The sequence below is a fragment of the Solanum pennellii genome, chromosome 7, assembly GCF_001406875.1.
Source record: "Solanum pennellii chromosome 7, SPENNV200".
Taxonomy (NCBI): Eukaryota; Viridiplantae; Streptophyta; class Magnoliopsida; order Solanales; family Solanaceae; genus Solanum; species Solanum pennellii.
The window spans coordinates 1,035,651-1,061,693 of record NC_028643.1 but is presented as its reverse complement, the minus strand read 5'-3'; the positions used below and the strand labels follow the sequence as shown (position 1 = coordinate 1,061,693).

Genomic DNA, 26,043 nt, shown 5'->3' with positions numbered 1-26,043 from the left:
GCCAAAAAATTTCATAGACGTCCGTTAAGACGTTGGCAATGTATCTAGTGTGTCCCGCGGGAAAAACGGGCACATTTTCAAGTTTAAACGAGCCCATAGTTGTTAAGTGCAGATTTTGTTGATTTTCATGTGCTATAGTCCATAAAATTTTTGTGATTTGGAATTTCCGAAATAAAATGTCCGAAATTTTTCATGGTCGTCCGTTAAGACGTTGGCAATGTATCCAGTTCGTCCCGCGGGGAAATGGGTGCATTTTCAAATTTAAACGAGCCCCAAAAGCAGGTAAGCGCAGATTTTGCTGATTTTCATGTGCTATAGTCCATGGATTTTTTGTGATCCAGAATTTTCAAAACGAAATGTCCGAAATTTTTCATGGGCGTCCGTTAAGACGTTGGCAATGCATCCAATTCGTCCCGCGGGAAAAACGGATGCATTTTCAAGTTCAAATAAGCCTCAAAGCAGGTAAACGCAGATATTGCCAATTTTCTTGTGCTATAGTCAATTAATTTTCTAAAATATGTGTGATCAGTCCATTTGAGCTCAAATTTTGTTGATCCATTTATGACGACCTGTTAAGTAAATCATTGATTTTGAAAGGCTTATAAAACCTATGAATTTTCATAATATATGTAACCGACTTCATTTGAGGTCAAATTTTGTGTGTCCATTGACGATGACCTATTAAATCAGACACATTGTTTTAAATGACGGACCTCTCTTTTTTGGAGTCTTTGTGCCACAAAATGACAATTTAGAATTATTCGAATTTTCATGTGTATTAGTCTATAAATTTTCAGGTTTTGAGCTCAAATTTAGTGTATCCATTGATGAACTCAGATTGTCATGAAACTTTTTAGCAATCAATACCTATTGCTTATTCATAACTGACATCTCCTATTTTACCATTTTAGGGTCCAAAAATGTGTGTTCATGAATATTGAAGCTTTCAGTGTGTATTAGCTCATGAATATTTTGAAATACGATCGACGTATTAGCATAAAACTCAAATGGTATAAGAAAACTCAGGATACTGAAACTATTCACAAATAATATTGAAAATTTAGTCTCAGAAAACTTGTATTGCTAAATGAGCAGTTGAAGTTGAACTATAAAGGGATCTGTACAGCTAGTAAAATCACACTTCAAGCTGCTCCAAGAATGCCCCCAACAAATTGATTGAGGCTCAAGACATGCAACTGAAACAAAAGAAGCAAGGAGGATCACTAGAGTTCTCCTCAGGGGTAATGCCATCCAAGCATACGGCGTGAAAAGCGTGCCCACATGACAAAATAGCAACACTTGGGAGAACGGAAGGCTCAACACCGTCATTATATTCATCCGTGTATGCATATTCATCAGGCATGTCACACAGATCATTTTCGCATATTGGGCAAGTGACTCGCGGTGAATGGAAATTCTCATCCGAACCTGCAATTTACAAATTATTGGTCAGCAATTGCACTAAAGCAGAGAACAGAAACTTGCACCAGTAAACATGCTGCAATGCATATGCTGGTGATACTGCCTTTTTTGTCGTTAGATATTATCCTTAGTCGAGCACAGCACAAGGATTGTCTCATTGAAATTGGTGTGCTTGTTGTGCCATATCATCTATAGTACGATAGAGTTTAGGATATCTAACAGCGAGCTCATTGGTATCTCTCACTAATTCTTGAAATAACATACCTTCCCAAGCAATATGATGGATGGGCTCTTCATATCCTAAGTATCTCTCATTAATTCTTGAAGGCTCCTCGGTACTTGTGGATGATTGAGACTGACGGGTGAAGGTCGGAAGCCTTGTCTTTCCTGCCAAAGCGCGGGGAGGAACCAGAGGTGGAGCTGAAATCTTCTTGATTTGCTGGACTTGAACTGCATGACCAGTCAGTTGCAATCAATGTTAGAGATCTCATGAAACAATAGTTGCAACAAAAGTATACGGCTTCTCTTGAAATGAACGAAATAAGTATTATTCATGCTGATCGTAAAAGGTAACTGTATAAACCCTTAGTACATTAAGTATATCTGAGTATGTTGCCTAGCACCAGACATGAACATTACCTAGCAATCAATGTTAGAAATCTGAAAGGAAAGGAAATTTACTCTTACCTTTTTCCTTTTTGGTCGTAATTTTACTGGAAGAGCTAATTGTGTGAGAGGAAAATGAACTTTTATTCCTCGTCTCAGCGCGGATCCTCAACTTACGCATACTTTCAGATTCTTTTCCACTCAAAACATGCGATGAATTCTTCTTAAGAATCTGGACATCCTTCTTGCTAGATAAAACAGGATATCTCCCGACAGATGACACTGGAGTCAAAAGTGAGCCTTCTAACTGCTTCTCCACAACTTCACTACGGATAGAGCCATCCGTTTTACATTTACAATCTAAAGGACTGCCTAACATGTTTGAGAGTCAGATGATCTTGAAAGGCTTCGTTCAACAAAGCAGCTGACGTAAGCTGCAAATCACCTAAGCAACACCAGCCCGCCAAGTAGTGTATGGGAAAGAAGAATCCACAACAGACTTGTTTCGTGCTTACTGCAATAACAACAACAAACGGTCACATCTTACTGACATGTAAAACCATATGATAGCCTCTACAACACATGCATATTATTCATTGCTAGATAAATTCGATTGCTCATAATTGTCCATAAAAGATAATAAGTTTTTCTCTCTACTAATACAGTTACCAATCATTAAATCCAAAAGTACCACAAATAAACAAAAGGATCAGCATTACAGCATGTACAAATTTGTATAGGAACCTAATTCTATATTAAGTATATCCAACCAAAAGGACTCGTGTTTACACCAAGCTAATAGATGCATGGCATATGTTTGTACATAGATTTTTAGCACTAAACAATAGTTAACTAACATGCATTTTCACCTCGCTAAATCACGTAACAATAGAAAGTGTTGTATGATGAGTATTTACCCTTCCTTTTCCAAGTTTATTACATCTAAAACTGACAGAAACAACTGAAAGGATCACTATGAAAATCTATGAGAATTGAGCTTAACTATATTCTCAGTTTATTAAACTTAATCCTTTCCACAAATAACCAACAGGTTGACAATCTCCATATCTTAACGTTATAATATATGATCCAAATTCACATAAAATTTATTACAGTTACGAATAAAAGTTTACATAACAAATTATAACTAAAAACTACAGCAAAGAACACTTTATCAAAGCCAAGTATCCAAAAAATACCATAAAACATCAAAAGCTTAAATACCCCGAAGACAATACTAGACAATGACAACAATAACATGCCGATTGTAATTACACAAGTGTGGTCTGTAGAGGTTAGTCCATACACAGACCTTACCCCTACCCCTTACCTTAGGAGGTAGAGAGGTTGTTTCCGATAAAATCTCGACTAAAGAAAAAACATGATAAAGCAGCTTTGGAAAAGAAATACCATAAGTTAAGAAGCCTCCACAAAACAAAATATTAAAGATAACATGAAAAAAAGCATTCTGAAGTCAATACTACACAAAATTCCCAAAAAAATAAAACCCCATAAACAGAATAAAACAAAAATTAACAGCATAATCAGTTCTAGAGTAATCCAAAATCTTTCCCATAACACAATACTTGACAAACTTCCACAAAAAAAAAAAAAAAAAAACTCATAACACAAAGCATAATCATTTAAAAATATCACAATAATCAACAAAAAGAAACCATAACAGAACCATACCAAGATATTCAAAGTAGAATCTTTTTCTTCATAAAGAACCATATGATCACCATAAAAAATCAAAAAACTCAAATACCCAGAACTCAAAACTCAACAAATATCCATAAAAACTAAACCCCACAACAGAATAATACCAAAATCAACATAAAAATCAGTTCTTGATTATCTAAAAAAATTCAAAAAATCGAAAAAAAGAATGCACCTTTTTGTAAACTGTTAAAAGGGGATGAAATAGTAAGTAGAAGAGACCCCAATATGGGATTAAATAAGAAATCTTGAAGAGGCGGTAGATTGAGAAGAACAAAAATAGCAGAGTCCAAATCATTCAAGGAAAAAAACTAAATGTTTATATTTGGGGGAAAACAATGATAATTTTCCTTTTAAAGGTTTTGGTTGTGGGCTCCACTTAGGGTATTTATGTAAAAAAAAAATTATTATAATTATATGATCATATTAGTAAAATATTTATTATGAATTGATATAATTCTTTAAAAGTACAATATATTTAAGAAGTGAAATTGTTTTTTTTTTTTTGGTTAAAATATTAAATCTAGCATTTTTTATTTTTTTTTTATTGCATTTAAAAGTTACGATGTTGTCATGATTGTAAATCTTTTTTAGTGCATGTCGAATGATTTATCTTGTTTTAACATATAATGTTTTACGTATTTGATCTGTCATTGTTAATTTTTTGAAATATTTTAAATGAAAAGTCATTTTTGGTCTTCGGATATGGTTTCAAAAAATTTCCTATGTTGGTTTTATAGTTTATTTTGTATTTATCATACATTGAATGGTTTTAATAAAGATGCAATGAATAATAGTATCTGATTATTATGAAACAATGGACATTATGTATAATGGATTTATTTTTATAATGAATAATTAAATTCTTGAATTTACTTTACAATGAATTATTTAAGACAAAAATATATTACAATAACACACATTGTACATTATGTATAATGAATTTATTTACGATGATTATGATGGATTCATTGTACATTGTACTTTATGTATAAAATTATTTCTTTTTAATATCAATTCAATAATATGACACATAAATTTATAAGACTCTTTAAATTAATAAATATTAATTTATCGATTAGATAATATCGATATAAAATAATAATATTTCATAGACATGTATTAATTCAATGAAGGTATAACTAAATTATAACACGTGTGGTTTTTTATTATTTTTGTTGTTTTATGAGATCACGTGATATTACTAATTATTGATGTGAATTTATATTACATTGACGTTATTTGAGTCACTAATTGTTTAATTACACATAAATTTGTAAAATAAAAAGATTATAGTTAAAATTCCTCGATTCTTAATCAAAAATTTCGAATTCTAATTCGATGGTAAGTACGTAAAAGAAATTCAACAAAGCTCTCGCAACAAAGTTAACATCGCTCTCACAACAAAGTTAAACTGACACAAAAAATACAACATCAACCACCGCGGAGTACGATGGAATAGAGAAACTTATGATACGAAGCGCTACCCCTTTACTAGGCTATACACATTCCATATCTGCATAGCGCGAATCAATATAAATTTCAAACACTGAATGAATTAAATAAAAAAAATTAAGACAATAATGAGCAATCATCAAACGTTTGATCAAGAAACTAATAAAAGAAGGATAAATATTCACAGAATTTTACATGTTTATAAGAAAAGAAGGCATTATATACACAGGAAGAAGAAGAAGTCTGATTGATTTTCATCATCAGCTGTACAAATAGGAAATATCAAGCAAAGAATCCTTCTAAAGAGAAAGAGTAATAGTTAAAGAACTATATTAAATCATTCTGTACAATTTCGATTTCTTCCCTCATTTCTTTCATTTCGATTCATAAGATCAGGAAGGAGGTGGTGAATGAATGGAGGTATCAGGTAACATGGCTACTGTCACGACGAAGTATTCACAGCCAACAGGAAGACCATACGGGTTCGTAGTTGATCCTGAATTCAAGGACAAACGACTGGTTCCTGTGTCAGAAGTCAGTATATCTAAACGATCTCTATCATGGTCAGCTCGAACTGATGTTGAGGGTGTTGACCTCACAGTCTGTCGTTCAATATGCACAACCAGCCCTACAATATAGCTTGGACGATTTGGAAGATGGTCAGTAAACAGAGCAACAGATTCTGCAGAGAGGTAGTAATGAGGGCAGTTCCGATGGATAGCTTCATAGTTTCCAGTGGAGTTGAGAACAAATGCTGCAATCTCATGGACTTCTAAACGCCCAAACGATATCTTCTCTTTGTTTGCCTGACAAATAATTAGGAAAGTATAAGTAGCACAAACAAAGAATTTCAATGAATCAATTCTTTTGTCACTTGAAGGAAAATCGCCCAAAGGGAAAAAGGTAATTTATAATTGTCGAAACTCGTAATAAGAAAGAGATCCATAGCATTCCCAAAACATTTGCTTTAAACTTAAGAGTAATTCAGGTGTTAAATGTAACTGAAGATCTCAAACATAGACAAACCGAAGTGGAAACAAATCACACTTTAGCAAGGTATAAATAGAATACAAGAAGTTATATCATTTACCTGCTTCTCGTGTTGATGCTTTTTGTAGAGGGTGTTAACCAAATCTTTCTTTTCTTCCAACTCCTTTGATACCTGCTTATTCGCAGCATCAAATTTGGAACATTTATCAGCCAGCTCTGCTCGATGCCTTGATAATGCACCAACTTTATCAGCAAGTACCCGGATGCATTCCCGAAATTCAGCTGAGCCATCCTCCTCTTTTTCATTTATTGAACTAAAAACAAATCAATTTAACTTCATCAGCCACTATTAGCGAAAAGAATGCATAATTTAAAATAATAACCATCGATTTTTATTCCACTCCACCAGCAAACCAACAGACTGTTCACTTGACCAATAAATGATCATCATTGCCCTAATACTGAACCTTTTACTAATCCAAGAGATAAATGAAGTTGAAGAAACTAACATGTCATAACATCAGCAAGTGTTCCCTAGTTATGTTTAGTTCTCTCTTTTTAGGGGGGGCGGACATGTCATAATATCAGCAATTGTTCCCTAGTTACATTTAGTTCCCCCATTTGGTGGTTGGGGGAGGGGGGGGACAGATAATTGTTCTATTTATTCACAGCCTCTCTATTTCTAAGAGGTAGGGTAAGGTCTTAGGTACACTACCGTACCCAGACCTCACATGTGGCATAACACTGGGTGTGTTGCTGTTGTATTCACATTCTAGCTCCACTTGTTCTGTTCTTGGCAAATTAAAGCACGTCAGTTCTCTAACTCTCAGAGCATCATATAAGAGCGAGATTAAATTGAGTACTCCAGATAGTTTTATCTTTTTGTATAACATATGGATAAAATACACATTTTTAATAGAATATATTCAAGAAACCATTTGGACATAGTTGGTTACAAAAACAACACACTTTGTGTAATCCCACAAGTGGAGTCTAGGAGGGCAGTGAACACGCAGACCTGACCCCTACCCCGTGGAGGTAAAGAGGTTGTTTCAAATAGACCCTCAGCTCAAATAAAGAAAAAGAAAGCATTCCAAAGCAGTTTTGAAAAAGGAAATCAAATAAGTGAAAAGGCCATGACATATACTAAAGAAAGCATTACAATGCATTTGGAAAGAAAGGAACAGTAACATCAGCTAAAGAAACTGCAAGTAGTTACAAAAATAGAAGAACAATAAATTACAAGAATAACACTAGCACTACTAGTATGAGAAAAAGAAGCAGATATGATGCTCAATATCTGGATGAAGTTGAAAAAACAGCATTTAAAATTGAAGTTGAAACAAGTATTTGGAAGCTGAAATTGCGTTGGAACATGAATTTCACTTGGAAATTGAAGAAGCAACGGAAAATTTTTGACAGAGAATATATAAAAGAAAATAGTTTTTGGTGCTTCATGTGTAAGTTTTGAGGTGAAGATGTTAATCACCTCCTCCTACATTGTCCTGCACTCATCTGTGGTATGAGACTTTAAGATGGCTCAGGATGCAATAGGTGATGTCAGGCACAGTGGAGGAGGCGCTCTCCAGTTGAAGATTTAGGAGGAGGAAATGAAGTTGAAGAGCACAGGATGTTACCTCACCAGCACTCATTTTGATGGGGGTAAAAGGAAACAAATAGGAGCCTCTGAGGGAATAGAGAATGACTATACTTTTGAGGAACAACCTTCTCATTCCTAGATTCTTTTTTTGTACATTCACGAGGTTCTATAGTTTTATAGAAGATTGGATGTCGTTCTTACAAATTATATTCTGTTACAGATTCATTATTTTTTGGCATATCACTTCTATGAGGGATTCTTCTCATTTTCCACTGGGGGAATATATTTTTTTTGTTTGAGGGATTTCTCATTACTATAAAAATTATTTACCTTACCTAAGAGATGTGTTTGCAACAAAGTACCTCAGCCACTTTGCACCAGCATATTATAAGATAACAAAGTTGATAGGTTTAATATAGTTAGTGTGCTAACACATACCCCATGAAGGAAAAGATAAGAAAAATTTAGCGAGTAAAGTTTTCAATGATTTCCTGCATTAGTCCCGGAACTCAATTGATTAATTGGGGGTTTTCACCTTCATCTATGTACTTGTTTATCATCTTTGGTTGGACGAGAGTTGAATCAATTATTCAGATAACGAATTAGGCAATTAGCAGAGCACAATTGATTAACTAACTAAACGGGGTTATTCTGTGAACTCTGCACTTGAGCCATGTTCACACCTATTGTTATTTTCCAATGGATCTTGCATCTAAAACATGTATCAACATCAACAATTAGAAAGTATTTATAAATAAGTTTCTGTCATGCATCACCAAATGTCAGTGTCAAGTGGGGTGAAGATATTATGGCAAGAGCTTACTTGGATAAAGATTGAGATAATGCACGCAGGGACTCGGACAAATTAGCCACACCACCGGACAAAACACATACTCTCAATCTTTCAAAGAGGCCACGCATTTTGACTGCAGAAGCACGCAATGCGCTATACTCAGAGGCTCTTCTATCAGCTGCACACAGATGCGTTTGAGCTTCCTCTCTTGCTTCATGAAGGCAATTTTCTAAATGAGCACAGTTCATCTGGCAAATCAACAATGGAAAAAGATTAAGAAAAAGTCATTAAATAAATTAGCATATCATGAGATAACAATTGCAGTGATACAGCTGATCATACCAGACAGGCTAATCTTCTATATATCTTTATATATAAGGTTTGCAATGGAAACAGTGATGTGGCGCCCTTATATCAGAATCTCTATTTATCTTTTTTTCCTCAATTTTTTAAATTTCTTTCCTTATTTATGTTTTAAAATATGCACAAAATTAAGTACTCTTTACTTATCCTTTTCCTCATTATTACTATATATATTAATATATTTGATGACAAAAGAAATTTTAATGACAAATTACTATATCATAGAGTTTCAAACATTCCCAAGTTCTTAAGAGTTTTATGTGCAGACTCCGCACAAGTACATAATGCTTCTCCCGTTCTCTCAATAATTCTCTTTCTTTCTAGGTTGGCCTTTAAGGCATCTCCTCATTCCTTAAGGGGCTTTGTAGCTTTTCTTATTTTGTTCAACAGTTATCAGAAGCAAATAAGGCAACATCCAGACACAGTGAAAAACGAACGCAGTAGTGGCAGAAACTCGCTCTCCAACTAGGTTCCCCCTCTTTCATGGAAAGAGTTTCCAATTTATGTTAATTCAACCATTCATAGAGAGGCCCTGCAGTCAGCTTACTTCAATAAGCACCAACAAATAAAGGATTTGGTCTACCACATATTGAGACAAACCCACAAATCATACAGACATCCATTTAGTGTTCATGCATAAATGTTTCCCCCGGAGCACCAATTTAGCTAGATAACCTAATTCCTTGGCACTAATTTTGTAAATACATCCTTAAATTATCCATAACCATGAGGTCTCGTTCAAATCCTAACAGGCGCAACATTAAGTGATTTCTTCATTTGTCCAAGCTTTGGGAGGTAGAAGGGCATCTATTATTGCACAAGAAGACACGACATTTACTTTGATCCTCCTACCAATTGCTCTTAGAGAAAGTTATAACCCAAAAAATACAAATCATATGGAAGACAAGCCATGGAGGCTATAACTCTGTATGAGTCAACATGAAGATTATACTTTCAGGAATATTGTAATTCTCCAGAGATTATGATAATTCCAAGCAGTTACCAGAAATTTAAAAGTTCGGGAAACTAAAGAAAACCTGAGATTCATCAAGAAGCTTCCCTCTGATCTCCAACTCCCTCACCCGTTTGGCTATCTCCTCTGTTAAGGATTTCACCTTGCTTTCGCTTTCATCAAGCAGCTTTGATTTATCAGCCAGGACACCTTGCAACTCCAGGAGAAGATCCTCTTTAGCTTTAGCATCCAAACCTTGTTCAGCAGTTACTTCAGAAGGTATGTCAGTCTGAGCCTGGGATATGCTCACAGCCATGGAACTTGTCGCAAGTGCCATATCTCCACCAACCAATGTGGTGTCTTTCTTGTCTTTCGCGGGGAAGTTCTCATGCTCTTCATCACGGTGTGTATCTAGCATAGATGAATCCAACTGAGGGTTAATCATACCAGAGGAATCTGTCATATTGTCATCTAAGCCTTCTTGTTCCTTGATTTGTTTAGAGCCAGGTTTTATATTTGATGAACTAGAGGCACAAGAAAACTCATCCATGACTTCAGCAGGCATACAAGGCATGTGAGCGTCTCCAACACCTAACACATCTGATTTGCTGTCATCATTCTTCACAGCTGAAACAGTTAAGTTAGATACACCCTCATCAGCAGAATGTGTGTGCCCTTGCGAGTAATGATCAGACAACCTCTGTTCCAACTCCTGAATCCGTTTTTCATAAGATTCACACTGAACTTGCTTCGCCTTAAGCATAGAATGGAGGTGTTTTTCATACTCTTCTTTATGATGTAGAGCCTCAGAGGTTTTCTCTCTTGCTTCTTTCAATAAACTATCAATTTTACTGTCATCAAGTGATTCATAATCAAATTCAGGACAGGTAGAACACATAAAGGCTATTTTAGAAGCAAGTTCAGCCCTCAATTTTGCATTCTCCACTTCCATTTTGCTGGTTCCAGCAATATCCAGAATATCTGAGCCCTGAAGTAATTCCTCACAATCAAATTTCTCAGTGAAGTCAGTTATCTCAGCTTCCGCTAAATGTGAACCATCATTAGACATGGAAAGGGGACTCTTTAAGGTCCCGTGCTTTTCAGTTCTGGAAGAGAGTCCCAATAAATACTCAGGAGCATAGCGATCTATATCTGAGATATCAACGTCAAGCAATTTAGTGTCAAAAGGAGTTATATTGACATCACAGTGGTTAGGGGTATCATACAGTCCCATGGAAGCCAAAATATCCCGGGGAATGTATGTACTATTTATCCTCAGGAACTCCTCTCTTCTACGAACTTCTGCTTCCCTCCTGGTTGCAAGCCGTTCAGCTAATTGCCCAGCCATTCCCATATATAGTTTCATTGCAGCTTTTCTTCTTACCACTTCAGCAAGGCATGCCCTGTATGCAGGACCAATCCCTCGGACCACTTTTAAGTGCTCAAATAAATCACTTTGACGCCTCAAAGCTTCCTGAAAAACAGCAAATTTGCATCGTATATCTTTGATGGTGTACTGGATATATGCTACCTTTTGCATGTAATTATGAACAAGAATGTTCATTTCATTCTTTTTATCCTTGCAGAACTCAACCAAATTGGAGATTTCACCATCACAAGCCTGCATCTTAGGAAGGTAACTTTTCTCATGGCATTCATACATTGGTCCCAAGGCTGAAACAGCATCATGTGGACGGAGGGAAGATGATAACTGATTGGTCAAACAGTCATCCACAAGCTTTTTGACCATATTCACATCCTTGCTGCATATAACGTTAACAGAATTTCAATCATTAAAAGGCAGACAAACAGCACATTAAAAGCGGAATTTTGTAGTCTTTCTTATCCAAGGAAAAAGATATTGACTATATCCAGGTAAAGACACGGATGTCCGTAAACCAATTATTTCAATGGCCATCCTACAGTCTTTTAGACTTCATAGTTAAAAACGACAAAATCTTTGTAAACATCCTGAACACCTTCTTACATGTTCCAACTTACTGGATATCGACAACCAAGAAAGAAAAGCATATGAACTAGGATGTATTTTAACAAATTGTATAAGGAGTTGTCATATATCAACTACCTTCATCTCTGAAAGACTGGAACTTGTGGACGACCCACTGGAAAAAAAAAACTAATGATCAGACTAATGCACGGGGGTGGAGTTACCCTATCAGGGAGTTCATCCGAACCCCCTTCAGCGAAAAATTATATTATTTATACATAGTTTAAATATATTTTTTAGGTATATATAGTAGATGTTGAACCCCCTTTGGCTACTTCGTGTTTCTATTTTCTTCAGATTTTGAAACCCCTTATAGAAAATCATAACTCCGCCACTGCTAATGCATCAGCTTAAAATGAGGAGGATGGTAAAATATACTAAGAATCTGAGACCTCATTTATACAAAGCTCAAACTTGGACGTTAGAACTCAAACAAGACAAAAGAACAACGAATGAGAGTGTTCAAGAACTTCCAAATCAGATTTCACCCCTTCACTTCACATGTGACTTCGATTTTAGCTCATTTGAGCAATCAGCATAACCAATATGACATCCTCAAGTAACTAGCATAGACAGATATTACTAATATAAAGCCGGATGAAGCCCCATGCTGCTATTGTAACACGGATGAAAACAGGAATTGAGGCCCTTACTAGTTGGGACACAATGTTATGACAAAATTCCTTCCTCGCCTACTAGACTGTTGTTACTAAAGAAGTTAGTTTATTACTACAGAGGTAAGTGCATTGAACTAAAATTAATCAAGTTACTGAGATGCTGTTAACCCAAAAGCCTTGCAAGGGTGTCAAAAGGCCAAGGAAGTATCACTTGTTTTAAATGCCAAAGAAGTATCAATAACATTTTTTATAGAGAGAGTACATCGCTTAGCAAAAACGACTATAAATTCATTACCAGAACTTCCTTTTCTACAAGTATATTCATCACCATAACCTACATTTACCAAACAGAAAACTGTCTCTAGCAGAAGACAGATATATTGGCAGTTACCCAACACATGCAAATTATTAAGATTCATGGATACGCATGCTGAGGGTGAGTGAGGGACAAGCGAAGGCACAGCAAGAGCAACAAGAGAGAAAGAGGTAGAGAACAAACCTCAAAGCCTGCATTATGCTTTTCTGCTCACTGACATACTTCTGATGGTCTCTGATTGCTAGTTCGACTTCCCTTATAAGATGTGAACCTTTCGTAGAAAATAAATGCTTGGCATTGTGCTCTAGCTCACCAAACTCGAGCTTGAATTCAGACACTTTATTCTCAAACTGCCTGTGGGAACTATTACAATCATCTGCCAACTTCCGCAAGTTCTCTTCTTTCACGAAATCCAGCAAACACTTGCGATTAGCAGTCTGCAAAGCAGCATGAAGTTTGCAAGCCCTCAACTTCTCTATATCCCTTCCAAAATTATTCAGCAAGTTAGTATGGCTACGATATTGCTGGGAATAACACTTCAAGAAGTCATTGTAATTTTGAAGTATCATCCCATAGAAGTGATCCAGGTTGCCCCTAGCAATCCCTAACGCCCTCTCTTGCACTTTCTGCTCACTTGATAGCCTCTCACAAATGTCGATTCTCATTTGGGAACGGCTGTAAATGGCATGACCGCGCTGGAAGTGGAACCTGAATTGTCTCTCATAAGAAGGCAAAGCTTTTAAGGCAGGGTCTGTAGCATCATCCAAAGGGTGGGGGTCATGAGAGGACGATGGTAATGTCGGTTCAAGAATATCAATTATCTCAACTTGCTCGGGTAATGGAGGTGGTGCATTGCTTCTCATTCTAGCTTTATTAAACAAGATAACTTCACAGTCATCCGATGGGAGCTTGTAAGTAGAAAGGGGACAATGCAATTCAAGTTTCACATCTAAGCACAAAAGAAGCTGATCACCAACAGGAATCCCAGAAACAGACTCTAGGTATTGCAGGACAGCATCAACAAGAGTATATTCATCACAATTCAGTTCATATGATTGCCCATTCTCAGCAATAAGAACCAAAAGCTTCCCTGCTTGTACCACACCAGATGAAGCATTTGAACTCATTTTATCCCTCAAAACTCAAACCAAACAACCAGAACAAAGCTCTCAAATCACAACTTCAAGACCCAAATCCTCAAGAATTCACCCAGCTAATCTTTCAAACAGATGTCAATGTGCCATAACCCCAATCTAAACCACAAATTACTCGAAACCCGGTAAAACCAAAAGGGATCTCCTCAACCCAATCAGATTCTTGTATGCTACAGAAAAAAACCCAATCTTTCTGAAATCTACTAAAACCTCCCAAATACACCCAAAACCATAAACAACCACCAAAAACAAGACCCCTATATTTCAATTTCCTCCTTCAAACAAACACAATTTCAGCAGACCCACAAACGAATTCAGCAATGAACCTCCAAAATCTCAACGACCCACTTACCAATTCTTCACCAACGTCCAGATTTCAAACACCCCATCACCAAAATCACATTAAAAAAATCAACTTTTCAAAAACCCCACCTCAACAAACCCCAAATTCTCACAAAACCCAGATGAAATCTACGATTCTTCAACCCAAACACAACCCAAAAAAAAAAACTGTACAGATTACGAAACAAAAAAAAGCAATTTTTAACAAAATTAAACTACAAAAACCAACAAATAGATTGAGTCAGAACAAGTTTAACACAAAACCCAAATATTTTTTCCCTTTTAACAATAATAATTAATTCTTTAAAGGGGTTATCTGGTTGCTTGGTTCTGTGTTTTCTTGTTCTTCTAGACAATTTCTGGCTCAATAAACCCAAAAAAAAATTCAAAAAAAATGCAAAAAAATTGTTTGTGGGTAAATTTTTTATATCAAAAAACAAGAATCCTTCAATATGAAGGAAGTGTTTAAGGAATGGAGCAGAGAAGTTGATGAGTTCTTCAACAAGATTTATAAAAGAAAAAAAAAACAAAGAATCCTTGTAGAGAAAGAAGAGGTAAATTTCAGCTGTATTTTAATTTATTTTTTTATTAATAATAATATTAAAAAAAAAAAAAAGATAATGATTTGTTTTGATATATATATATATATGTATGTATAGGTTTGTATATAATACAAGTAATTTTTGTAAAAATTAAACCACCAATAATTGTGGATAGTGAATTTACATTAGTACCCTTGGTATTGTGATTTTTTAATAATTTTTTGTGACTTTGGATATCCATCAATCTATATGGTTTTGTACCATTATTTATTTATTCTAAATATATTTGTTAGTATATGAAATTAGAAGCGGTTTTTTCAAAATATATTTAGTGTAATTTTATCGATGGGATCTGATGAAGATAGTGAGTATGTCAGTGTGAATTTTATTGTTGTTTTATAAATGCAGAGTTGTTTGATTTATAAAAAGTTATTTCAAAACAGTTTGAAAGAAAAAAATACGATAATGTAGAAGGAATAACAACAACGGAAAACAATATGATTACAAAGCATAAGCATTACTAGGTTATGATAGAAATCGAAATCGAAAAATAAGAAACTACATGTGATACCTAGAATCCAAACTGTCACCAAACATATTTTACGAGAAAGCGAGATAATGTTTAACTACCTAATAACTTTTAATCCTAATTTGTAACCTTTGTATCTTCCTATTTAGGATCATATTCTCTGTAAGTTGAAAATATGGTATATCATATCAAATTATCTCTCCTCGATATTTTTTCAGTTCATCTAACCTTTTTTTGAATTGATCATTTATCAACTCTCACACTTTCGTAATGTAAGATAGAAGAACTTTTTATTATTATTTTTAAAGAATAATAATTTCATTTGTACCATGAAATAGTCTTATTTTTTAAAAAATATTGTTAAAATTTGGAATCTTGTTCTTATCATTTATATATATATATATAAAAATATAAATAAAAACTCTACATTTTTCTACTCAATGCTTTGGGGTTTTCCAATCGGTCGTATATAGGAAAAATAGAGAGTTATTTTTTCCTTTGATTTTTATAAATATATTATAAGTATTATAACTTAATATTTTTTCTTTAAATTTTTTTAGGTTAATAACTAATAAGTATATTTTAATTTTTTCTTAGTATTGCATTTAACATATTTTTATATTGGATCCATATAACGTATTAATATTTGATATTAAATAAATCGCTATAGACAAGGACTATTCGATCGATAGATTGATTTTAAAGTTATTATCACTATGAAGCTAGACAATATTTGTTTCATTACGCAGAGCAGTCAATAGATATGAATAATCTTATCAGATGTGACTCAAGACGATGTCTGATCTGATCATTACTGAATAAAATTTGACCTAACTTCGATTGTCACGTAACATTTTTTAATACGTTCGAACATTAAAATTGAATTTGACTTATACGACGTATGTCTTTTATATTTCCTTTTCTAGAGTACATTCACTTGATATCAAACGACTACTAAAAGATCATATTACTACTTTAATCTATATTTAAATATTTATTAAGCTAAATTATGATTTGTATTTTATTTTCCTATTAAATAATTATGTGACGTTCACACAATAGGTTGGAAAAATTAAAAATTTTCACTTTTTTATGACTAGGAAAAGAAAAAGAAAAAGTTGATTAATTGACTTGTAATGGCTTGGGAATCAAGTTTCATTTAAATTTCATCACTATTTCTTTTAAAAGAATTCTAAATTTTCTATAAAAAATTCTAAATATGTATCGTTAAATTTCTTTATAATTATGTCAATTTTTTTATAATGGCATTGATTAAATAGAAAAATTTATTATTAAAATTTAAAGTTTATAATTCGAAAAATTTACTTTTTTAACTTATTGACTTTGAAATTGATAATTTATATATATCAAATGAGTATTTTAAGATATATACAAAATTAAATTAAAGTTATTAAATTCACTCGAACTCTCGTAATATATATTATACGTTTCAATATATATTTTTCTTTTAAGATCTCTTTTTTGACTTTTTTTTTTCTCACATGTAAATACTGTTGATGGCCCATAATGTTTGCATGAAATTTCTTCATAATTTCCAGATAGAATCTACAAAATGACTTAAATAATAAATATATTAGAGTAAATAACTTGTGCAATATTAGAAATTAGAATTTTTTTACGAAAATTTTAGTAGTTCATTTGATTAATTATTTATATTTTTGTTTTATTAATAAGACGCAAATTTCCCATCCCGCTACTTCTTATAAATAAAAGGAAATATTTTTCACTAATAAATTCGTAGAAAAATTTTGATTATATTTTACAAATTTTATACTGAAAATGAACGTTAGAAGAAAATTTCTCGTATATTTTGTGAAAAAAATCGATGAATCTCGCACGAATAGTTAGATATGAGTTCTTGTGAATTTACTACAGACTAACGTAATAAATTTTTCATAAAACTTAAACTTGATAAGTCATCTGATTAAAGTTTGTATTCATTCCACAATTGGACTTTAATTAATAATTACAATAATAATATATTCAGTATAATTTTATAATAAGATATACAAATAAAATATATGCAAAATTTATTCTCTCTTTTCTACTAAATAAAAAGTTATTTTCGAATTTTAAATACCTTTAAAATTGGACAACTAATTAATTTGAACTAATCAATGTATTAAAAGAAATATTTTTAAAAAATTATAATAAAAGTTTTCATATGTTAACACGTTATCTTCTTGGAACTTCAATACGCCATTTTTATATTATAACGTGCATTCAATTAATTAATTATTATATTAATTAAAACTAAATCAAACTTTTGTTAATTACGTGTTTGAAACCTTATAATTCACTTTATCATCAACAAGTCAATATTTCTTCAAGATAATGGTGACATATGAGGAATGTTTGTTTTTTTTTCCCTATTTTTTCTAGTAAGTTTAATTTGTTTATAATTTTTTTCATAAATATATTTGATGATTGATGTGAATTTTTTTTTATATAAATTAAAAATAAGAATACACTTAAAGGAAATATTTATCATAATTCAAGGAATAAAATTACCTGATATCTATAATCGTGACAAATAAAGTATATACTAAAATTAATCGATATATATATATATATATATATACACATATCATAATTTTATAAAAAGAAATAATATAAATCATAAAAAGTATTCAAGTTATCTAAACTCCATCGTATATCTAGGGTTGCTGACACTTTTATTCTCTTAATTATTGATAAATTATGATTTTAGTCTATATGGTATTGGATTGAGGAGATTAAACATTTAATTAATCGAATACTTTAATTTCATTTGCTTGTCAATATTTTATATAACCATTCGATATGTGAAATTCACTAATCTAACATATTCAGATTAGCATATATTGCATGAGACGAGCTTAAATGAATAATCTTTCCCTTGTCACGATTTTTTACATTGTCAGAATTTAAATACGAAATCTTTANCACCCCACCCCAAACCCTAAAAAAAGGAATAAAGAGGGTTATAAAAGAAGAAATGAAAGAACCTCTAAAAGTAACTATCATTGAGTAGAGATAAAATAACATGGCTGCTTACTCACATGGAAATATCAAATATGTTGAATTTGATGGAGACATTGTTGCATCCAAAAGTATTAAAATTAAGAAAGGGACACAAACCACCTTTTTACGATTTTAAAAAAAATCTCACCCGATATTTGATATTCGTTTATAAATTCTAACTAATTTGAATTTATTTTGTACAAGGCTCATCAAAGAGAAAAAAAATTGATCTTTATCGTGATTGTGTTTATTCTCAAGACCAAAACTCAAAAACTCTAACTAAGGATGATGAAATTCAGCACATCCCGTCAGTTCATCACTACCCAAAATAATTTATTTTTTTTATTGTGGAGTGAATAAGATTTCTCCGATCTTAATCAGATTTATTCGAACTTTATGAAAAGTTTGTTATGTTTTCTTTTAAAGAAAAAATCAAAAGAACTTATATCTAACTAGGAAACACCATGAAAAATCATCAACTGAAAATATTTTTCATTGTCCAATTATAATCGATTTTTTTTTTTAAAAGAAAAAAAAATTTCTAAGAATTTACTCATGGAAAGTGTCCCTTTTTTAAAAAGGTGTAAGCGAAAAGAAAAATGGAAATGTAATTATAAGGCGAGAAAATAAACGTTCACCAATAAAATAAAAAATCAAATAGCTAATCAATTGACTTATTAAAATATCTATTAAAAAGAATTCTAATTTCTAATATTGCACAAGTTAATTATACACTAATATATTTCCATGTGGGAAATGGTGAAGAAATTTAATATAAACATTATGGGCCATCAAAAGTATATATTATATATATACAAGTGAGAAAAAAAGGAAAAACTCTATGAGTACAAGCAAGTACTTTGTTTCTATATTGAAAAAAATAAATAAAATGGAATGGAATGTTTCAATAAAGACACACAATGAAGTCATTTTTGCACAAGTCAATAGATTTAGAAGGACAAGTTTAGTTTCTTCTTCTATTATTTAATTTAAATATCTAATATTTGATGTCTAATAATCTGACTAATTTAAATTTACGTCATGGTAGATTCATAAAAAGGATAAAATATTCCTAATTGAAAGATTCTTCATTCACAAGATTCGTATATGCCAGAGGTGAAATTAAGATTTAAAGTTTATGAATTCTGAACATGCAATTGAATTCATAACTTATTTTAATTGCTCGATTTATAGTTAAATATATAATTCCTCGGTTTCATACTACTTGACTTCTGTTAACTTAACACACGCCTTAAGAAACATTCAATAAAAGGTGAATTTTACTAAACTAACCTTATTAATGATATTTTGAAATTCTAAATTTGTTCGCCGTTATTTTAAATAGTTATTTATAATACTAAGGATAGAACAGAAAAATAATAATATAACTCCTTTAATTTACTAAAATCGATAAGTAAAATAAAATATCTATTTTTGTTATAGGAGTCAACTGAAATATTCTCATATTATAAGTTTTTAGGGTTAATGTGAGAAATTGTGAAGAAATTTCATTAAGATCATTATGAGTTATCAGTAGTATACTTCTGACTAAAGGTGAATAAATTAAATGAAGTCTTACTTTAATGTTTTTTAATAAATAAAAGGCTAAAGTTAGGTGGCCTGGAAAAAAAATTGAATTTGAATTTGGATCTGTTTTTTTTTTAAATAAATAAATTTACATAAATTCCGTAAAGAGTAAATTATATTTTATCCCTATTTTTTTCTTCTAATTACAATAATACCTTGAAATTTGTACCTTTCATATTATTAAAGAGTATTTCGGATACATTACAATATAAATCGGATATATAATATGTAGTTCTGATATATCAAAAACTAGCTCGGATACATTATAAAATAAATCGGATACACAATATGTAGTTCCGATATATTAAATATTGGCTCAGATACATTAATGTGTAGCTCGGAACATTAAATACATTAGGAGAGAAATGAGAAATTTTATAGGTTTTTAGAAATAAAAGGAGATATTGGAAATAAGGAAAACATAAGACGTGTATTTCAGATTTTTATTTTTTTTTTAGTTTTGAAATCCATATAGAGCTTATCCATTGGGCTCATCTCATAATTGGCCCAAAGAAAGAACGTACCTATTGGGCTCAATCTCATAATTGGCCCAAAGAAAAAACATACCTATTGGGCTCAATATCATAATTGGCCCAAAGAAAAAACAGGCCTATTGGGCTCAATCACATAGTTGTCCAAGACCATGCATGTAGCCCAATTAAAGCCCAAATTTCATATGGGCCTTTAGACATACATGTAGATGTTTCAATGAGCAAATTACATGAATGACCTTCGTAAACGATGATTTTGAACTTTTGGTCCGCGCTTAATAATTTTTTTCAAAAAAATCCTTTACTTTAGAAAATCCGCTAGAAAAAACTTTTTTTTTACCTATCGGATATAAGTTATGGTCATAAATTAATTTTGTCTGTAACACAAAAGTTCGAAATATTTCAATGAGTCAAAGATTGTGAATCTACTTAATTGATATATAACTTTTGCCTTACTGAAAAAAATTTGCATGTATTACTTAATTTTTCAAAAAATTACGAAAGACCGATAAATTTGTTAAGATTAATTGTACATATGTTAAATTATCAAAAGCTGTCGACTTGTCGAATATTTTAAAAAAACTGTGTGTGATAAGTTGTCAATAAATCCACCACAATTTGGCATGGCCCATTTAATATTGCATAACATTTTGAGTCGTGACACTAAGCGTTTGTTTGAATTAACTTATTTTACGTATTTTTCAGCATTTTTATAGTCAGACAATTGATTTTTTTAAAGTGATTGACTTAGGAGTCCATTCACAAGAAGACTTATTGACTTGACACCACAAGGACCAAGACTTTCCATCAATTATATTAGCAGTGGAGTCAGATTTTTAACGAAATTTAAAATATAAAAAAGTAAACATATAAAAAAATAAGTTAAATTTTGGAGTGTGACACTAGTCACCAGGCACCTATTTGAATTGATTTATTTTAGACGCTAATTTTAACACGCTAAACTTAACGTTCGGGATTGACTATAAGCCCTTCAAAACAAGCCCTAATGTGAAAGTAGAAAATATTTAGCCAGACAAGTGATTCTTTGAAGTGATTGAGACTTAGAGAGCAGTCCATTTACCAAAAGAATTATTGACTTGACACCACAAGGACCAAAACTCTACTTCCAAATGCTTCTTTTGTCTTGATCAATGCATAATTTGATAATCGTGGTGTCGGACCAGCTTGCGCGCACTTCAACTTATCGAACAAGTTCCTGATAATACCTACTAGTACTCAAGTTTCAAACCAAAGTTGATCCAACAATTTTTCAAGGAAATGTTGCACTTTGTGGTCCTCCTTTGGAACCATGTGTTGGTGATAGGACTACGACTACGACAACGACAACGACAACGACAACGACGACATCAGGAAATGATGAAGGGGAAACAGATGTTGAGAAAGTATGGTTCTTTGCTGTTGTTGGTTTGGGATACATAGTTGGTTTTTGGGCATTTTTTGGCACTTAGATCTTCAAGAAAAGATGGAGAATTGCTTATTGCAGATTCATTGAAATGTGTATTTTGGAGTTTTATGAAATGTCTTGTAGTTTTGTGAAAAAAATGATAGGAGTCTAATAAGCTACGTCGCTCGGACTCTTCAAAACTGTCGACGGGTCGCGTGTAAGATCCTCCAAATATTGTATATTTGTGAAGAATACGACAAAATTTTTAGCGAGTCCAAGCAACTTAGCTAATAAGTGGAACTATAGGAGTTTGTCTCTGCAGTTCAGTTATATGTTTAAGTTTCAATATAACACGTATTACTACTTATTCTATATGTAAGTATTGACACTTATAGAAATGCCAGTGTTTTGGGTAGAGTTACGACAAGTGAAGAGTGGTTAGTTGAACACTTTCACGTAGATCAAAATAATATATGCATGTTCACAAGACTATTATAGTAGACGTGACACAACACGTATAAGACGTCAATCGCATAGAACGTCATCTAGGGCATATATACTCAAATTCAATTACATACACTCATATATACTCAAAATTGGAACGGTTAATGTCAAATAAAACGATATATTTATATTTATATATTATATCTCTAAAATATGACGGAGTATATAATAGTAAAAGAAAATCATTGTCCAAAACCAATTGCACCGTATACACGTTTCCATCATACATAAGTGAGGTTGCAAGTTGCAACAATCATTGCATAAAAGCAACATAGCTTTTTAATCAGCACAACAAACAAAAACAGGGTTATCATGTGCACAACAACCAAAAAACGAATATTTAAGTTCGTATAAAGTTGAATATGTATACATATAGAAGACGTATTTTATATAATATAATACATATAAGATTGTAATATAGGACTATTTGTTCGACTTAGAATAAATTTAAATGTCTATTTTATACACATTTAAAGTTGAATGACAAAAATACTAGCTTAGATATAACGCGTAAAAAAGAAACATAGGACTAAAATACAATTTAAGTGTTTGTAGTTTTGTAAAATTTGACAAAATTTTTCTAATATTTATGAGATCTCACGTTAAAATTTCTCATAAATACTAAATGATTTTTTCTCATTTATTCTAAATTTGATATAAAATTATTTTGATATTTGTTGCTAGTAGGAAGTGATCAAGGTACGAGTCAGTATGTTAATTACGATTCGATAACTTTGATTCAAACTCTAAACTTATAATAAAAAATTATTAAATATGTACGACTATTAATTTTAAATTTATAAACTCTAAATTTTGACTACACCGTTAAAAGTAACACATATTATGTATAAAATTAAGGGAAAATAGCAGAAATCCCACGTTTAAGTTCTTTTAATACCATTATCCCCTATTAGTTTTATAAATTCCAAAATTCTTTATTTTCACGCATCAGATTAATATATCAGCGCATTAAATTAACGTATCTCGCGGATCAAATTAATATATCGCGCACATCAGATTAGTGTATTACGTATAAAATGTACTTCAGATTAGTGTATCATGTATAAAATATAATGTATTTTACTTAACGATTAATGTATCTCGTGCATTAAAGTAATGTATCAGCGCTTATATTATTGTACAGTTTAAGAAATTTCTGTAAATATAGAATTATAAGAAACAAATGACAATTTTACCTTAAAAATATATAATTTATGTTTTTTATTCGATTAATTAATTGAAATACGTAAAAAACTTTCAGAAAAACAACAAAGGATATCATGAATCATGTGCACGACACTGCAACGACAAATCTAATCGTTACGTTAACAAAATCATAATTGACACCATTTTTAAAAAAGTGAAAAAAAATACAATCTTTATATACCCCATTATCCTCAATTTTTCTACAAGTTCATAAAAATTTTCACCAAGAAAATGTTAAATCTCATTTGGGTTTTTGTTGTTCTTGGTTTATTTTTGATTTCTGGTAGTGTTTCTGTAAACCCAAATGCACAAAAACAATTAGACAGAGTTTCTAAGCTTCCTGGTCAAGGGTTTAATGTGAACTTTGCACATTATTCTGGTTATGTTACTGTAAATGAGGATTCTGAAAGATCACTTTTTTATTGGTTTTTTGAAGCTGTTGATGATCCATCTTCAAAGCCTCTTGTTCTTTGGCTCAATGGAGGTTTGCAGCTCATCCCAAAGTTTTAACCTTTCTTTTGTTTGATTGTGTTGTATGTTTTATGTTCTACTTTGCACGGAGTTTAAGAAATAAACTTAAATTTGTTATATGGAATGTTGGAATTGTAAAAAGATAATCTTTTTGCGACATATTGAAAAAGTAAGGTAAGACAGATATATTTTCTTGTTCTCTTTTAGCTTGTGTTAGGTTGGTTTTTATTGTTTTGTTTGATTATTTTGTTGTATATAACATATATAGGAAAATAGGAAAATAAAGAATTCGTGCTAATAGGAAAATAAAGTATAATGTGCTAATAGGAAAATAAAGAGTGGATTTTGTTGAAAAAGTATAATGTGCTAATAGGAAAATAAAGAATTCGTTTTTTCCGTTATATATATCCTGTTTGTTAGAGTGGGCTAGAGCCCGCATTGGTTTGGGAATGTACAGGTGATTTGCTAGCTTTTGGGGTTGAGTTAGGTTCAAGTCCTATATCTTTACATGGTATCTGGGGCGTATTAATGGCTCCGTGCTTCAAGTGGGCCTGGGCATGAAGGGAGTGTTCGAGTGGTTTAGAGTACTACATTGGTTGGGAATGGATTGGTGGTTGTTTATATGGACTTGGATAATCCTCCCATCAAGAGTTAGCTTTTGAGTTTGAGTAGGATCAATTGTTATATTTTTACAATTGCATTCTTGTTACATTTTCTTATTCTCCTTGACTTGTGTTTTGTTTGTTTGTTTGATTCTTTTGCCGTATATATAACAAAATTGAAGAGCAACGGTGAAACTAGGCTGAAGAAAGAGGGGATTTTGTTGAAAAAAATATGATGTGTTAATAGGACAATAAAGAATTTGTTTTTCGGTTATATATAAGTTGATGATTCTTCTTGACATGAGAGAAAATTCTAGTGAAGTGGCATAGGGGTTGAAAGATTGCACATTATGCCTTTTCTTTTGTTTGATTACATTTTCTTGTTCTCTTTAAGCTTGTCTTTGTTTGATTGTTTTATTGTATATAACAAAAGTTAAAAGAGTCGTGGCAGAGCTAGGTTGGAAATAGTAAATAATTTGTTTTTTCTTGAATCCTCTTGACATAAGAGAAAATTCTAGTGAAGTGGCGAAAGAGTTAAAATATTGCTACTTCTGAATCCCCTTATGTAAATATCCCGGCTTTGTCAGTGTTGAAGAGTCATCAATTCACATATGGTTGAAGTTGGATGATCATTTTCCTCCAATAAAATGGTTGCTCAATGTGGTTGACTGTGCCAATGATTTGTTTATTACTGATTATGGGTTCTTACAGGTCCAGGATGTTCGTCGATTGCCTTTGGGTTAGCTGAGGAAATTGGACCCTTTCATATTGAGAAAGACGGGAAGACCCTCTATTGGAATCCTTACTCTTGGAACTTAGGTATGTTTCGCGATACCCCCTTCTTTTTTCTATAAAAACTCATGCTGATGTGGAGGGATTTTACTTTTCTAAGCATGCTCGTCATAAATATCGGTATGTTTCGCGATACCCCCTTCTTTTTTCTATAAAAACTCATGCTGATGTGGAGGGATTTTACTTTTCTAAGCATGCTCGTCATAAATATCACTTTTATGAGATGTATAACATATGCTTTTACATTAATGAGGCCACTTCACGGGATTCACTTCAGTGTGTCCAACCTTAAGAAGAAAACTTTAGCAGTGTAGTGATGGGCAGACTTTATAGTTGTTCTTGGATTTCACATGTGGTTGTAGATGGTCCAAAATAAAATAAGCTTAAATTACATCATTGGAGAATCAAGGCATATTGTGTTCAATCTGGTATCTTTTTGATTGATCTGATGCCAAAGAGATTATTGATATGGTTACATTTGATTCTTGTAATGGTTGTATTTGTAAATTTTAAAGGGAAAGGACTAATATTTTTTTTCTTGGGGGTGGGGGGG

At 32.2% G+C, this 26,043-nt stretch overlaps 3 protein-coding genes across 3 annotated transcripts in view; 1 reads left to right on the top strand and 2 right to left on the bottom strand.

The window, feature by feature from the left end:
• Nucleotides 1-1,077: 1,077 nt before the first annotated feature.
• LOC107025734 lies at nt 1,078-4,044 on the bottom strand. The gene is made up of 4 exons (XM_015226489.2): nt 3,923-4,044; nt 2,110-2,542; nt 1,687-1,872; nt 1,078-1,428 (listed from the first exon to the last, which is right to left on the bottom strand). The coding sequence occupies exons 2-4, from the start codon at nt 2,405-2,407 to the stop codon at nt 1,184-1,186; spliced, it is 729 nt and encodes a 242-aa protein (XP_015081975.1). The 5' UTR covers nt 2,408-2,542; nt 3,923-4,044; the 3' UTR covers nt 1,078-1,183.
• A 1,292-nt stretch (nt 4,045-5,336) lies between these two features.
• Nucleotides 5,337-14,883, bottom strand: LOC107026207 (autophagy-related protein 11). The gene is made up of 5 exons (XM_015227090.2): nt 13,025-14,883; nt 9,986-11,663; nt 8,616-8,833; nt 6,293-6,506; nt 5,337-6,008 (listed from the first exon to the last, which is right to left on the bottom strand). Exons 1-5 carry the CDS (start codon nt 13,966-13,968, stop codon nt 5,595-5,597), a joined length of 3,468 nt encoding a protein of 1,155 aa, XP_015082576.1. The 5' UTR covers nt 13,969-14,883; the 3' UTR covers nt 5,337-5,594.
• An 8,870-nt stretch (nt 14,884-23,753) lies between these two features.
• Nucleotides 23,754-26,043, top strand: part of LOC107026468 (serine carboxypeptidase II-2) — a 7,194-nt gene continuing 4,904 nt past the window's right edge. Inside the window, exons 1-2 of the mRNA XM_015227441.2 lie at nt 23,754-24,109; nt 25,410-25,517. Coding sequence (XP_015082927.1) covers nt 23,857-24,109; nt 25,410-25,517 — 361 coding nt within the window. The 5' untranslated portion in view covers nt 23,754-23,856. The remainder of the gene's footprint in view (nt 24,110-25,409; nt 25,518-26,043) is intronic.

Coding starts and splice junctions, on each gene's coding strand:
- LOC107025734 (XM_015226489.2), bottom strand. CDS start 2,407: ATGTTAGGCAGTCCTTTAGATTGTAAATGTAAAACGGATGGCTCTATC. Junction 1,873..2,109: donor TACGACCAAAAAGGAAAAAG/GTAAGAGTAAAT, acceptor CTGGTCATGCAG/TTCAAGTCCAGCAAATCAAG. Junction 1,429..1,686: donor CCATCATATTGCTTGGGAAG/GTATGTTATTTC, acceptor TGTAAATTGCAG/GTTCGGATGAGAATTTCCAT.
- LOC107026207 (XM_015227090.2), bottom strand. CDS start 13,968: ATGAGTTCAAATGCTTCATCTGGTGTGGTACAAGCAGGGAAGCTTTTG. Junction 11,664..13,024: donor AGCATAATGCAGGCTTTGAG/GTTTGTTCTCTA, acceptor CGTTATATGCAG/CAAGGATGTGAATATGGTCA. Junction 8,834..9,985: donor AGCTTCTTGATGAATCTCAG/GTTTTCTTTAGT, acceptor TTGATTTGCCAG/ATGAACTGTGCTCATTTAGA.